Raw genomic sequence first — 12732 nt, forward strand, 5'->3', positions numbered from 1 at the left:
GTTCTTATGTTCTTATGTACTTGGGGCCAGGTCAGGAGATGGAAGCATATCTTGCTTCATTTGTTTTATCCTCACTCCCTAAATATAAATTTTGTTTTAGGTCTTTAACCTGCTCTTTCCTGAATACTCAGTGGACTGCAGTATAACCGGATTCTGCACAAACGCATTTGGCCACCTTGGTGGAATGTGTTCTGGTGCTGAGTCTAATGGACAAGGTTTAATTCTCATGAACTTTTGCATTCCTTGTCCTCCTTCAAGCCATACATTCTGTAGCCATTCCGTGTCATCCTCTCTCTGCCCTTATGGAGATACATGACCAACTGAAAAGTTACTTCACTTCTGTCAATGAGGCTCCTCCAACAAGGTATTCTTCCTTGTGACTTAAGATTCTCTAGGAAGGGCTTGTTTGTCTTCCCCCTCCCCCAGCTTGATACGTTTGGATGGTAGGGGCAAAATCTCTAACCTTTTCAGTTGCGGCACCTGCTTTTAGAATTCCCTGTCCAGGGAGATTCTCCTAGTAGGCCTTTAAACTACTGCTATGATGCTGAGATGTGAAAGCTTATTCTATGCCATTTGTGCTAGAAGTACCCATTTTGATGGAAGAAGACTTTTCAGGATTCTGCAAGCTTGCACATTATTGTTCAATAATTGTTCAAATGATTGATTGGCCCAATAACAGATATCACTTCACTTATTCTATTTCCAATAAAACAAAGATATTCAGGCTCACAGTTGATATTTGAAAGATTTTTTCCAGCTGTATGAAAATGAAAGGCACACATTTGCTCCGTTCTGCATTATCTGTTTCCTAAATATTAGTTTGCTCTCTAGGTTTTAGTGTGATTGTGCCGGAAACTAAAGAGGATATATACCATCAGTGTGAAGATGAAGAAGTCTACCACATTGTGGAGCAGGATACCTTCCCTCAGGAAATGGCTAACAGACCTCCTGTTCCTGTTCCAAGACCTGAGCCCTCTTCTAGACAACAGGACAAAGAATCATACATTCATAAAGGTGAATCCTGCATCAGAATAATCTATTATTTTCCAAAAACAAATCCTAGTATCTAGTCTGCTTTTTAATAGGTTCCTTTTAGGAACCCCACTCAATGGCAAATTTGATTAAATCTGACTATAAAAACTACCAAAAGATTGAAAACAAAGGGAGAAACAAAAATGAGGCTCCCCACACCACGTTTTAGCACAAGTTCATATAACCAGCAGCCACCGTGTGATCAGCTCTGACAGTGTCCAGAACCTCAGCTGGACTCATTGCCAGAAGACAATCATACAGAAGCATATTTGTATAATGAACTGGATGCAGGGTCCCTCCAAATGCAGGGTCTGAGCATGGGGATGACAGGAATGGGTACATTTCGCCAGGGATGGGTGGGTGTGGTAGGGTCCAGCTTCAAGCTCAGTTGAAAAAGCTGAAGCTAGATCATATATCATGCTTGAGGGTGTTTCTGAAAACTTCCTTTCCTGTAGCTATATGGGGTGTTCAGATCTTGTGAGATTTACTGGAACCAATCAGAAGCAGTTTTGAAACTAAACAGAACAAGGAACACTCTGAACAGCGAGCTGCTGGCCAAGACCTTCCTCTAGAACAGATGAAGAGATTGCACAGGACTCTCTAGCACTAGGGATGTGCATAGGACCGGTTCGGAGGCCCTTTATGGGCCTCCGAACTGGTTCAAAGACCCGTTGGTTCTGCCGGTTCGAAGGTGGTGGGGGTGCTGCTTTAAGAGCAGGAGAGGGTCAGCTGGCTTATTGAAGGATGCCGGCGGGGATAAAGCAGCGGGAGGGGTAAGTGCACCCTCCTCTGCTCTTAAAGTGGCACCCCTGCCACCTTCAAACCGTCCCACCGCAGTCCCGTACACATCCCTATCTAGCACTTGTACTCTGAGAGACAGAGAGAGATGTGCATATGTCACTTACTTTCTCAATGACTAGGTACATCCCAGAATTTGTTTGTCTGAAAGATGTCTAGACAACCCTTCAGAATACCTGCCAGGGAGTAAGGTATAGTCAAACTAAAAACGTTGTATGCAATATAATCACACAATTATAAACAACAGAGGAATGCATCAGCAACAAGATTACTGAGCTTTCTGTAGAAACACAGTGAGATTAAACCAGTTTTAATTGCATTCTAGAATGTCTGGCCAAATAAAAACATCTTTGTCGGGCAAAAAATAATAATAATACTCTCTGCCAGGCAAGATTCCCCAGGGAAGGCATTCCAGAGTTGGGGGTGAGAGGGCCTAATGAAAAGGCCTTCTCTCTGTCACCATGAACCAATACTGAGCAATACCAGGCAGGTTTATGTAGTAGGTATTTGTGGAGGAACGAGGCCTAGATCTCTTGGGTTTCTGTAAATAAGCCCCTGTATTGTATAGTGTATTAATAGTCCCAGACCTCTTCTCGTAAATCAGCCCTGATAAATGAATTGTGTGATATTATATTCCTAAAAATCTCTGTATTGTTGTAAATAGGATTTCTGTGATTGCAAATCCCTATGCATGAAGAAGGTGCAGGGTCAAAATTTCATTCTTGTTTCACTTTTGGTTTAGTGTTTTTCTGACAGTTGATTTTTGGAGGGAAAAGAGATTTCAAGAAATGGAGGGCATTTTTGTTTGTTCTAATTGGATAGCTTTAAAAAACCTGTTGGGCCAGAGAAACTGTATATATTGAGAGTGTTTTGAGAGGGAGGTCAATGAAGTCAACAGAGTCCTCCTGGGAGACAAAGAGTCTTGGAAGCCAGAGAAGTCAAGTCTGCTGGAGAGAGTCAGAGCTGAAGGTTGAGGAAGACAGAGAGTCTTGGAAGTCAGTCTGTTGTAGGGAGACACCCAACTGAAATCACTAAGAGGAAAAGCAAAAGCCAGGCTGGGTTGTGCCCCAGACCTGTGCTGTAATCAGAACCACTCAGCAAGCCAGAAGCTGACAAGAAAGCATAGAGGTCTCTGAGTAGGAACCAGTGAAGAGTCAGGTAATAGATGTGTTTTTCCAGTTTTTATTTTCTTGACCTGCTCTGTTAGTAACTGTTTTGAATTTTTTTTTTTTGCTGCAAAGTAATGCTTTAATTGAACCAATTTTCCAAAAGTAAACTTTCTTGTTTTTTTAAAAAAGTTAGAAGCTTGTTGATTATCTCCACCCCACACCTATAAGCCTTTTTCACACTACTGAGGGCGTTTTTTGTTTTGTTTTGTTTTGAAGGGCTGTTGTAGTGGACCCAGCCATACCAAAAGTCTACTTGGTGGCAGTGGTAAAAAGGTTAGGAGAAATAGAAGGGTGTCCTTCCACAGTAGTTCTTCTGGTACCCAGCTCCAATTTGTTAAAGATTAGCACCCACACTTCGAATTGTGCCCAGAAATAGGCCGAACCAGTCTTTCTGAATGCCCTAATCAGTGACAAGCATCTGTCTTGGTCTTTAATTCATAGACCAGTAGAGATTGGTCAGCTAATTCCCTTTGGTCTAGAGCAAAGTAGCTAATTTAGTTAAGCTTTTTGCTCTGAAGATGAGTTCTCCTATGGGTTGTGTGGGCTGAAGTCATGAAGTTGTTTCATGACTTTCTATGACTTGTCTCTTGTTTAGTATTTTCAGGAAAAGAGCAAGAAAGACCTGGAAATCTCTATGTGTCTGCAAGAAACATTAAAAAAGGTAAGCCAGAATTACAGCACTCTCCACTCCCCATTATCTGACAGGCATGTTCTTGGGTATTGAGTTCAATTTATTGTAGCTGGGGATGATGGGAGTTGTTGTTCAGCAACATCTGGAGGCCCCCAGGTTGGGAATCACTGGTCAGTATCATTCATCATATTATACATAGATGAGCTGTGTGTGCTGCTTACTGAACTTAAGATTCCAACTGAGTACATATAGACACACGGTGGCAGTCATTTTAGCTGAACTATAGAAATGGACTGCTTTGGGTGGGGGGAAGCAAGCTGAAAAGGAAGATATAACAGTCTACAAATATATTAAAAGGGGCTACAGAACTGAGACATGAACCATTTAGGTTAAAGAAGACAAACTAATGGCTACAAGTCTAGCTTAGAAATCAGAAAGACTGACTGCATGCACATACACACAGAAGTGCTCTTTGATGGCATCCTTATAGGGGCTACAATATTTAAATTGACTCATGTGATTTGTACTATCACTTTTCTAGTATTGTCAATAGGGCAATTTCCAGTGTTCATTAACAGTGGTATTAACATTCATATGTAACAGGAGACCAGAGCCTGAGGTTGAATTTCTTGTACATATGAATGCATGCAACCATGGTTCCATCAGAAAAGTGACTTGAGGTGTTCCAAACTCCAAACTCCCATTTGAATCCTCAGCTTGTAGTGAGTTTCACTGCTCCTATCTGAAGTCTGTGTTCGACAGTGTTACGTCTGAAGGCAGAACTGGAGTTACAGCGAGCTGTAACCAGAGCTAAGGGAGGAAGCTCCTCCTTCACTCTGACTGCGATTGGCTGCCAGGGCTGTCCTTCATGCCAGAGGGAAGCCCATATAGCCAGGTCCCCTGCCAGCACAGCAAACAATACCTCCTCCTTCCAGTCTCTGATATTGCAATTTTGCATGCGAAAAGTGGGGTTGGTGGGGGAGAGCCCTTATTAGCCTGGCATGAAGGATATCAAGCTGGCAGGGACTGGGGCTGGTCAAACCTCAACTGGGCACCCCTAACATCTGTGTTTAAATTGGTTTTTCTGCTACCGTCAGCCTTTTGGGCTGGCCAGGCAGGGTGAATGCCTGGAAATCATGATCCATTCCCAGACCCCACTATGAAGGGTTTACCCTTTGTAGCCCAAGAAAGGGGTGGCCTCCAAACTCTATTTTAAAATGCCCTGGAGCCTCTTCAGTAGCCTATGGCCTCAGCAGTAATGTAGGAGAGGCAGAATGCAGCACGGTTAACCTTGTGATAAATCAAGAATTAAAAACAGTTTGTTTAATTCAAAATTTAAGGAACAGTTTACAGGCAATTAAAAGTATAAATGCAAATGTTCAAAAGCCAAGCAAGCCTTCTTCATCTTGACCACAGAATGTTATTGGGTCAGAAGGTTGATAATCTTAGTTACCAAGGGTGAAGTTTTAAAACTAAACTCTCAGCATGATTGATTGGAAGGAATGCTTCATGCATCTTAGAGCATGGAGCTCTGATGCAGGAACCCCAGGATGAAAGCTTTCTTAGCTTTTATAAAACTTGTGTTTTCCTAATCTGGTGACTAGAGCTCAGAGGGAGGTGTTAATTATACCCTCCATCTATGCACCATCCGGGCTGGATGTTGGGAAATGGCTTGGGGCTTTTGTAATCAAAGGCCAGCTGTCCAATCCTGATGGGCAAGCTAGCCCAAGTCATAGCAAGCTATTTATCTGATGGCTCCAGACAATAGGAAGCTATTTTGCATACTAATTTGCCCATTCTCTGCATTTTGTGGTTTGTCGGAAACAGGAAACATAGAATTTACTGATTGTTCCTAGGCTGTTATGTGAGACAGGACAGGTTTAAAATGGAGTTTCAGAACAAAGGAAAGTTCTGGCCTTTGGGCTGAATAAAGGCCAAGTTGCCTGCTGCCAGTCTGTTTAGAACATACTGAGCTAGATGAACCAATGGTCTGACTTGACTCGGTAGAAGGCAGTTTCCTATGCTCCTAGGAGGGTGTGCTAGGCCAGGAGGAGGTGTGCGTTTGCATATGTCTTGCATATGCCACTTCATTAGACACATGTCTAATGAAGTGGCAATGGCAGCTATTGCTGCCACTGCAAACAAAAAATGAGATATGCAAGCTGGGGAAGGCATCCATTTGACACCTTGCCTCTGGTGTGCCAAGGTCTTGGGCCATCCACCATTGCAGGTGCAACATGTAAAATATGAATTAAATGGTATTATCTTCATGTCTCTGTGTGTGCAACTACTTGTGCAACTACTTGTGTGTGTGTAGAAATAAGATGCAGCTTGCACCCCAAACAGACTTGAGTTCTGGAGATCTGGGAGAAAAATAGTGACAAAATAAGAACAACGGTTTAGTAGGGAAAGGTACCAGGAAACAAGGACTGTCCTTGGCAAATAGAAGCACTTGGAACATATGAAGTTGCAGCAGAGAGCTCGACTAGATGGACTTTTGGTCATTTTCATCTTCAATTCTCTGTACTACACAAGGCTCTGTTCTTTGCCATTAGTGGCATTTAGTTTTCATGAAGCAATGATTGGTATTTGAGGATTGTGTAAAACTTCCTCTATGTGTTGCATCTTCAGCCACAGTGACCAAAAGCCTTCATATAAACAACCTCATTTTCTTGTATACATATTGAGGTCTAGATGTTTCCTGTATGTGAACCTTTAGAAAGTACCATTTAGAAACCATCTACATTTTCAGAGCTCAAACATTTGCCACTGAAAGGGTCTCTTAACACGAGGCATGGCTTTACTATGGTGGACTCTACTCCCAGTGTTTATAATGTGAATGCTGAAGATTATTTGTGTAATTGTCTCCCCCAAAGTCACAGTTGTAGACCATGCTGGATTTTACGTTCATCATCCCCCATTCCCGAAAGCCACAGTACTACTCTGGCCATGTGTGGCAAAGGTACAGTTCAGGTAGCAAATGGTGAACACCATGGAGAGCATAACATAGGGCTGGAATCAAGATTAGTCCATATTCACTAAAACAGAGAAGTGCTTCAAGAGCATGCTTCAAGTGGTCTGAGAGCCAGCTCCTATGATGATAGGCAGGGAACTTGCTAGAGAGTTTTAAATGAAAATTGAACTTTGTATTCAATGTTTTTAATATTCACTGAAATATTGTTTTCAAATATGGGATGCCTTTACTGAGGTATTTCTGTCAAAGGTAAAATTACTCACTATACTGCTAAATTGTATTGTCCATTTTGTTTCCAAGCATTTATCATATATATAATAATTCAAATAGAATGTCAAATATCAAATAAAAAGTTTAGGGGGAAAGGGGAGCTGCACTCTGTTATGTGTACAATGAACAGCAGTTGGGCTGGAATGCCTCCTGCAGTCTCTGGGCTTAATGTGGGGGAGCAGGATCCTCTGGGGCTGCAGGTGGGTCTGTGGAGAAGTCCTCAAAGATAGGGGGAAGCTACCTGTTCAGGAGAGGAGAAGGGAGGCTTCACTGTCCTGGAGCTCTTCTTTCTCTCTGGAAATCTTTAGGAGGCACTTCCTAAAGCACTTATTGTCCTGGATTCAAATATCCCTTTGGCAATCATCTTGTGCCAGACTGGAGCTTCTTAAGAAATTAAGAATTTTCCTCCTCTAAAACAAGGTGGTTGTTGTTGTTGTTGTGCTTTAATGCCTACAAAGGAAAGTGAGCATAGGATAAGCCATTGGAAACTCTGGCCATGGCTTCACCACGACCGTCTTTGTTAATTCAGGCCTTTCTTGGTCCCCTCTCCTCCCACCCTGTTTGTCCAGACTGTTTTAAGCTTGGACAAACTCTAAAATTATAGCCAAAATTTGGTACAACTTTATGCAAAAATATATAGATTTTTCTGTGTGGAACTTGTTTTTATTCAATTATACTTAGAATTTAAATAGCACTTTTCCTAAGTGCTTTGTGTACATTTTCAGTAATCCTTTGAAAGTACTGTAAAGTAGGTTAGCATTACCTTTTCCATATAAAGAAAAGGGCTGAGGCTATTGGCTTACCTAAGACATCTTCAGGGTTGTGCTAGGATTTAAATCAGGAATTTCCAGCTCACACTCTGAACCACAGCACGAGTCCCTGGTAAGGGAATAGGCAGCTTTGGTTAACCTGAGTGATTAAACAAAATTTTAATCAAATTAAATGAATTTTCTAAGCAATTTTTCTTTTTCAGAGACAGCAGTCACAACTTTGAAGGCTCGGTCTGAAACCAGTATATATGACCCATTTGTGGGGATGAAAACCCCAGGCCAAAGGCAGCTGATCACTTTACAGGAGCAAGTGAAGATGGGGGTGCTCACGGTAGATGAAGCTGTCCTGTGCTTCAAGGAATGGCAACTTAATCAGAAAAAGCGATCAGAATCGTTTCGCTTTCAGCAGGTGTGTGATTCAAAAAGTACTTTTGTGGGTAACTTAAAGGAGCAGCATCTGCTTTGCGGATCTCACATAATTCTTCATTTATCTTTTTGTTGTCATTGAGGTTTTCCAGACAGGGAGGTTTATTGTGTGAGAAAGTATCATAAATGCAAAGTGGAATTGTGGAGGGCTGTACATATGGACTGCCTCTCGTACAGGTCTCCCCTGCCCTGTTCCATCCACACAGGATGATTCCATAAGGAAATGCTCTTGTTTCATCTTCCCACCTTCCTCTTCCACCACCAAGCCTTTCTTTAATCTCCACCCATTTCCCCTCTTACTTCCTACAAGTCACTCATTTCCACTCTGATGGGATTATTGAAATACCCATTTTAATTGGATGGGAGTGTGTCCAGGTACCGAAGTTAGGGTTCCACTTCACCTGGCAGCTATTTTAAGTATTTTTGAATCACACCAAAAAAAAGCCAGCATGGTGTAATGGTTAGAGTGCTGGACTAGGACCGGGGAGACCCGAGTTCAAATCCCCATTCAGCCATGAGACTTGCTGGGTGATTCTGGGCCAGTCACTTCTCTCTCAGCCAAACCTACTTCACAGGGTTGTTGTGAGGAGAAACTTAAGTATGTAGTACACCGCTCTGGGCTCCTTGGAGGAAGAGCGAGATATAAAATAATAATAATAATAATAGATTTTGAGTGCAGAGGTGGCTATCTGCAGATCCACCCAAACAGTGAAGCACATTCGGGATTCCCCAACAGCAGCAGAATACACTTACTTTCTGTGTTACTGGGATTATTCTTCCCATTGGTGACAATGGGTTGAGGGTATATCAGGGTGTGGTAATGGTTGGGCTGCACCTGACGGCCATTTTAAGTACACCTGAATTTCATCGGATCCCCTCCACCACAGGCTCATAGATCTACAGTCTGCAGATCCAATTGTACAGTGAAACACATCCAAGATTCTCAGACAGTGGCAAAATATTATTTTATTTTGTTTTGTTTATTTGATTTCTATACCACCCTTCCAAAAATGGCTCAGGGCAGTTTACACAGAGAACTAATAAATAAATAAGACGGATCCCTGTCCCCAAAGGGCACACAATCTTAAAAGAAACATAAGATAGACACCAGCAACAGTCTTTGGAGGTACTGTGCTGGGGGTGGATAGGGCCAGTTACTCTCTCCCTGCTAAATAAAAGAGAATCACCATGTTAAAAAGGTGCCTCTTTGCCCAGTTAGCAGGGTTTATATGCAGAGTTCTGCTGCTGTTGGAGAATCTTGAATGTGTTTCTCTGTATGGGTGGATCTCCAGATATCCTCCCGTAAACCCATTTTTTAAAAAAAGTCTGTGTGATTCAAGGGTACTTAAAATGACTGTCAGGTTAAATGGAGCCCTCACTTCCATACCTGGACACACCTCAACTTGAGGGGCATGCCTGTACCAGCAACATTCCCAAAATCAACCCCTCCTCAACAGGGAGCTGTGATAGATGTTTTCTGCACACAGTAATGTCATATCTTGGACTGCCGTTTTCAGGACAGTTTGTAGATAGTTTTTTTCTGACTGTTATGTAATGCATTGGAGGACTAAATGTCAGGAGAAAAGCTGGGAATGGTAATTTCCTGTGTGCATGCTGCACAACGACTGTAGTGAAGCAGCAATAAATCACCATATAGAAAACCTAATTGCTGGGAAAGATTAAAAAACTGCTGTTCTCTTGCCTGAATCTGGCCACAAATGGCATACCATAGTTGAGTTCAGAATTTACTGGTAGTACACAGTGGCTTCAGTATGTGAAGCTGCTGTAGTGGTCTGTAGACTTCTGTGGTGTAGGTGTTGGACCCAAGTGGGCCTAAAAAAGACATCTGATTAGCAGTCTCTAGCATCCCTATTTATGCAAACAAGACCACAGTGACCTGCTGAATTGAAGTCTTGTCTTTAGAGCCCTCTAATGGATTGATGTATTGTTTTTTAAAAGATGGCTACTACTACAAATTCACATATACTATGTCAATGCTGGAATCTTGTCTAATAACCATAACTGGGAGGAATGTACTGAGTACAGAAAATGGTCCCAATTACACCCAGCTATGTGACTCAAAATGGGTTAAAAATTGGGCAAACTTTAACTGAATCAGCATATTTGAGGATATTTTCCCACAGAAATTGAAAATATGTTCAAGATATGCTTGTGGAGGACTGTGGGAGAATAGATGGGATTCATGAAGTGTAGGGAGAGGGGAATAAGTTTATAATTCTAGGAGAAACATGGGTTGGAGATCATGGGGAGTTGCTGAACCCTGCTAGAAACATGACTACTGGTATCCCACTCCTAAAAACCTACACAGTGAGGGCCATAGGGAAAAATGTAAAGAAATGCAAACCACTTATCTAGTTTGGATGCAGGAAGATTTTGTCAGTTGCCGATAGTTTCACATCTTTATCCAGATCCTTGAGAATATAATTTTATACTTCTAGGAAAATCTGAAAAGATTGCGTGATAGCATCACTCGACGACAAATTGAGAAGCAAAAGACAGGCAAAAATCCAGGTAATGTGTGGCTAACTATGCTCAAAACTGCAGCAGTTGGAAGTCTCTAGCCCAATGTGATGGAGCTATGATGCTCACCATGCTAGTGACCAGGTCCTGCCTAGTACATAGCCTGTTTTTGTCAGACCTTTTATATTTTGAAGAATGTGTTGATTAGTTTGTGTGAAATAAAGTCATACTTTCTGATGACCTACAGATACCAAATTTTACATACACAATCCTGCCACTGAAACCAGCTGAATGCAATATTTTTACACTGAAAAATACAAGGAGGGTGGGTGGGTAGTTTTAAAAAAGAAATCCTGAATATCATACTGCCTGATTTCCTACAGATAACAAATTTTCCATGAACAATCCTGAAAATAGTTGAATGCAGTTGAATGCATTCTATTTTACACTGGAATATGCTGGAGGGAAGGTTTCTTTTTTAAAATATTAAAAATATTAAAAATAGTGGTTTCACTTATTCACAGAGTACTTCCTTGTATACCAATTTAGTTATTGTGGGAGGTAGTTTTAGTTATTCAACAACTAGATTCCCACAGTTACTTTTGCAATTACTTTCAATATCACATTCAACAGATTCAAAAGTTTTAAAAATTGCTCCAAGCCCTTTTCCTTTGAAAGAGAAAAGTTCTTTTCTTTGAATCCCTGTTAGTCCTGTTTTTCTGATTTGAAGAGATTCTGGGTAATGAGTCACACCTCTTGGTATTTGCCCTGTGTACAAATGTAGCTTTGAACAGCAACCACCATGTTTTCCCTCTTGTAGAGTGAGCCTAGCTTCCTTCTACTTTTGCAGCAGAAATGATAGGTGTATGTACCATTAGTTCTAACACTGATTCAGTCTTGCTCCTTCCCCTAAGTGTGAAAGGATCTACCTATCTTTCTTATTTATTAAGCATCATGTTCTGTTAAACATTTATTGGTTGTCTTTTTTAAACACACACATGCTCGCTCACTCCACTTCTAATAACACTGCAAAACTACTCTAAGGACTGGGGTAATCAGGATTGGATTTGTAACATCACATATCAGCCAGTTGGTGCTGTTCAGCTGCAGACTTGCAGAACCAGTTTCCATTGACTTTAGTCCTGGGGGGAAAGTTATTTGAACAGAATGTGGCGAGTGTACTTCTAGGGCAGTTCCACTGCTCAAATAATGTTTTGTGTGTACTGAACCACCGAGTCACTGTTATCTATCCAACCTAAGGTTTCTACCTGTCAGAACCAAGTGCATTGTGTGTCAACTCTGAACTTCTGCCAAATGTACCTTGATTGTTTGTTCATTTTTCAGCACCTTGGTTAAGCATAATATTAGTGACTGCTTTAGAACACCCTGCAAACAGAATTGAACCAATCACATGCATCTTTTATGGTGACTCAAATGCCTGCCAACATGCCTCAGTGGGAAGTATAGGGACACAGTCTCACAAGCCAGTGCTCTGACCAGCACTGAGTCTCCCTCCAAGATCGGATGATGTGAACATTCTTACAGTCTCTAGAATGTACAGTTACATGATGCTGTCTTATCCTAGAATGTTTTATATTTATTAGCCTGCTGGAAAATGGTGGTGTTAACAGTAAAGTCAAATGCAGTATAAGAAAGATGCAATTGACCATTGGAGTCTGACTTAGGTTTGTTCCATTAGGCAACCTCTCTAATGACCCTACCAAAACCTTATCAGGATTTTGTCCTGATCTAATGGCATCTAATGACCATCTAATGTCCTGATCTAATGGCATCTAATGACCCCACCAAAACCTTTTTGTCTGATAGATGCAATGCAATGCAATAAGTGATGCCATGCAATAAGTGATCTTAACTGTTTTTCAGTGAGGGCCACTTTGGGGGGAAATCTTCAATGTGAGATCCATTTCCCACTATGCTTTTCTCAGAGCTCGGAGGGCCCTTTAAAAAAGAAGGAGCCCTTTTAGAACTTATGTTTTGTCACTCATCTATCATCTGTTGGTGTTTAGTTAGTTATATCTTGACCTGTACTGGGCAAGTAGCTTAGCAGGTGTATGAGAGTAGGATGTGCTTAGGGTTCCTTATTAATCCACTTTCCTTAGAATGAGAAAAGCAGCATTGTGCTTTAAAAGGCATGCTCTGCCATCTCAGGAGTGTGCGAAT

At 41.5% G+C, this 12732-nt stretch overlaps 1 protein-coding gene across 3 annotated transcripts in view; it reads left to right on the forward strand.

Annotated features, from left to right (window-relative positions):
• Positions 1 to 12732, forward strand: part of PIK3AP1 (phosphoinositide-3-kinase adaptor protein 1) — a 91633-nt gene that overhangs the window by 67072 nt on the left and 11829 nt on the right. For all 3 annotated transcript variants that reach the window (XM_053305757.1, XM_053305759.1, XM_053305758.1), the window contains 4 exons: positions 832 to 1014; positions 3595 to 3660; positions 7848 to 8053; positions 10530 to 10602. In XM_053305757.1, the coding sequence (XP_053161732.1) occupies positions 832 to 1014; positions 3595 to 3660; positions 7848 to 8053; positions 10530 to 10602 (528 nt within the window). The remainder of the gene's footprint in view (positions 1 to 831; positions 1015 to 3594; positions 3661 to 7847; positions 8054 to 10529; positions 10603 to 12732) is intronic.

Source organism: Hemicordylus capensis, chromosome 3 (genome assembly GCF_027244095.1).
Source record: "Hemicordylus capensis ecotype Gifberg chromosome 3, rHemCap1.1.pri, whole genome shotgun sequence".
Taxonomy (NCBI): domain Eukaryota; kingdom Metazoa; phylum Chordata; class Lepidosauria; order Squamata; family Cordylidae; genus Hemicordylus; species Hemicordylus capensis.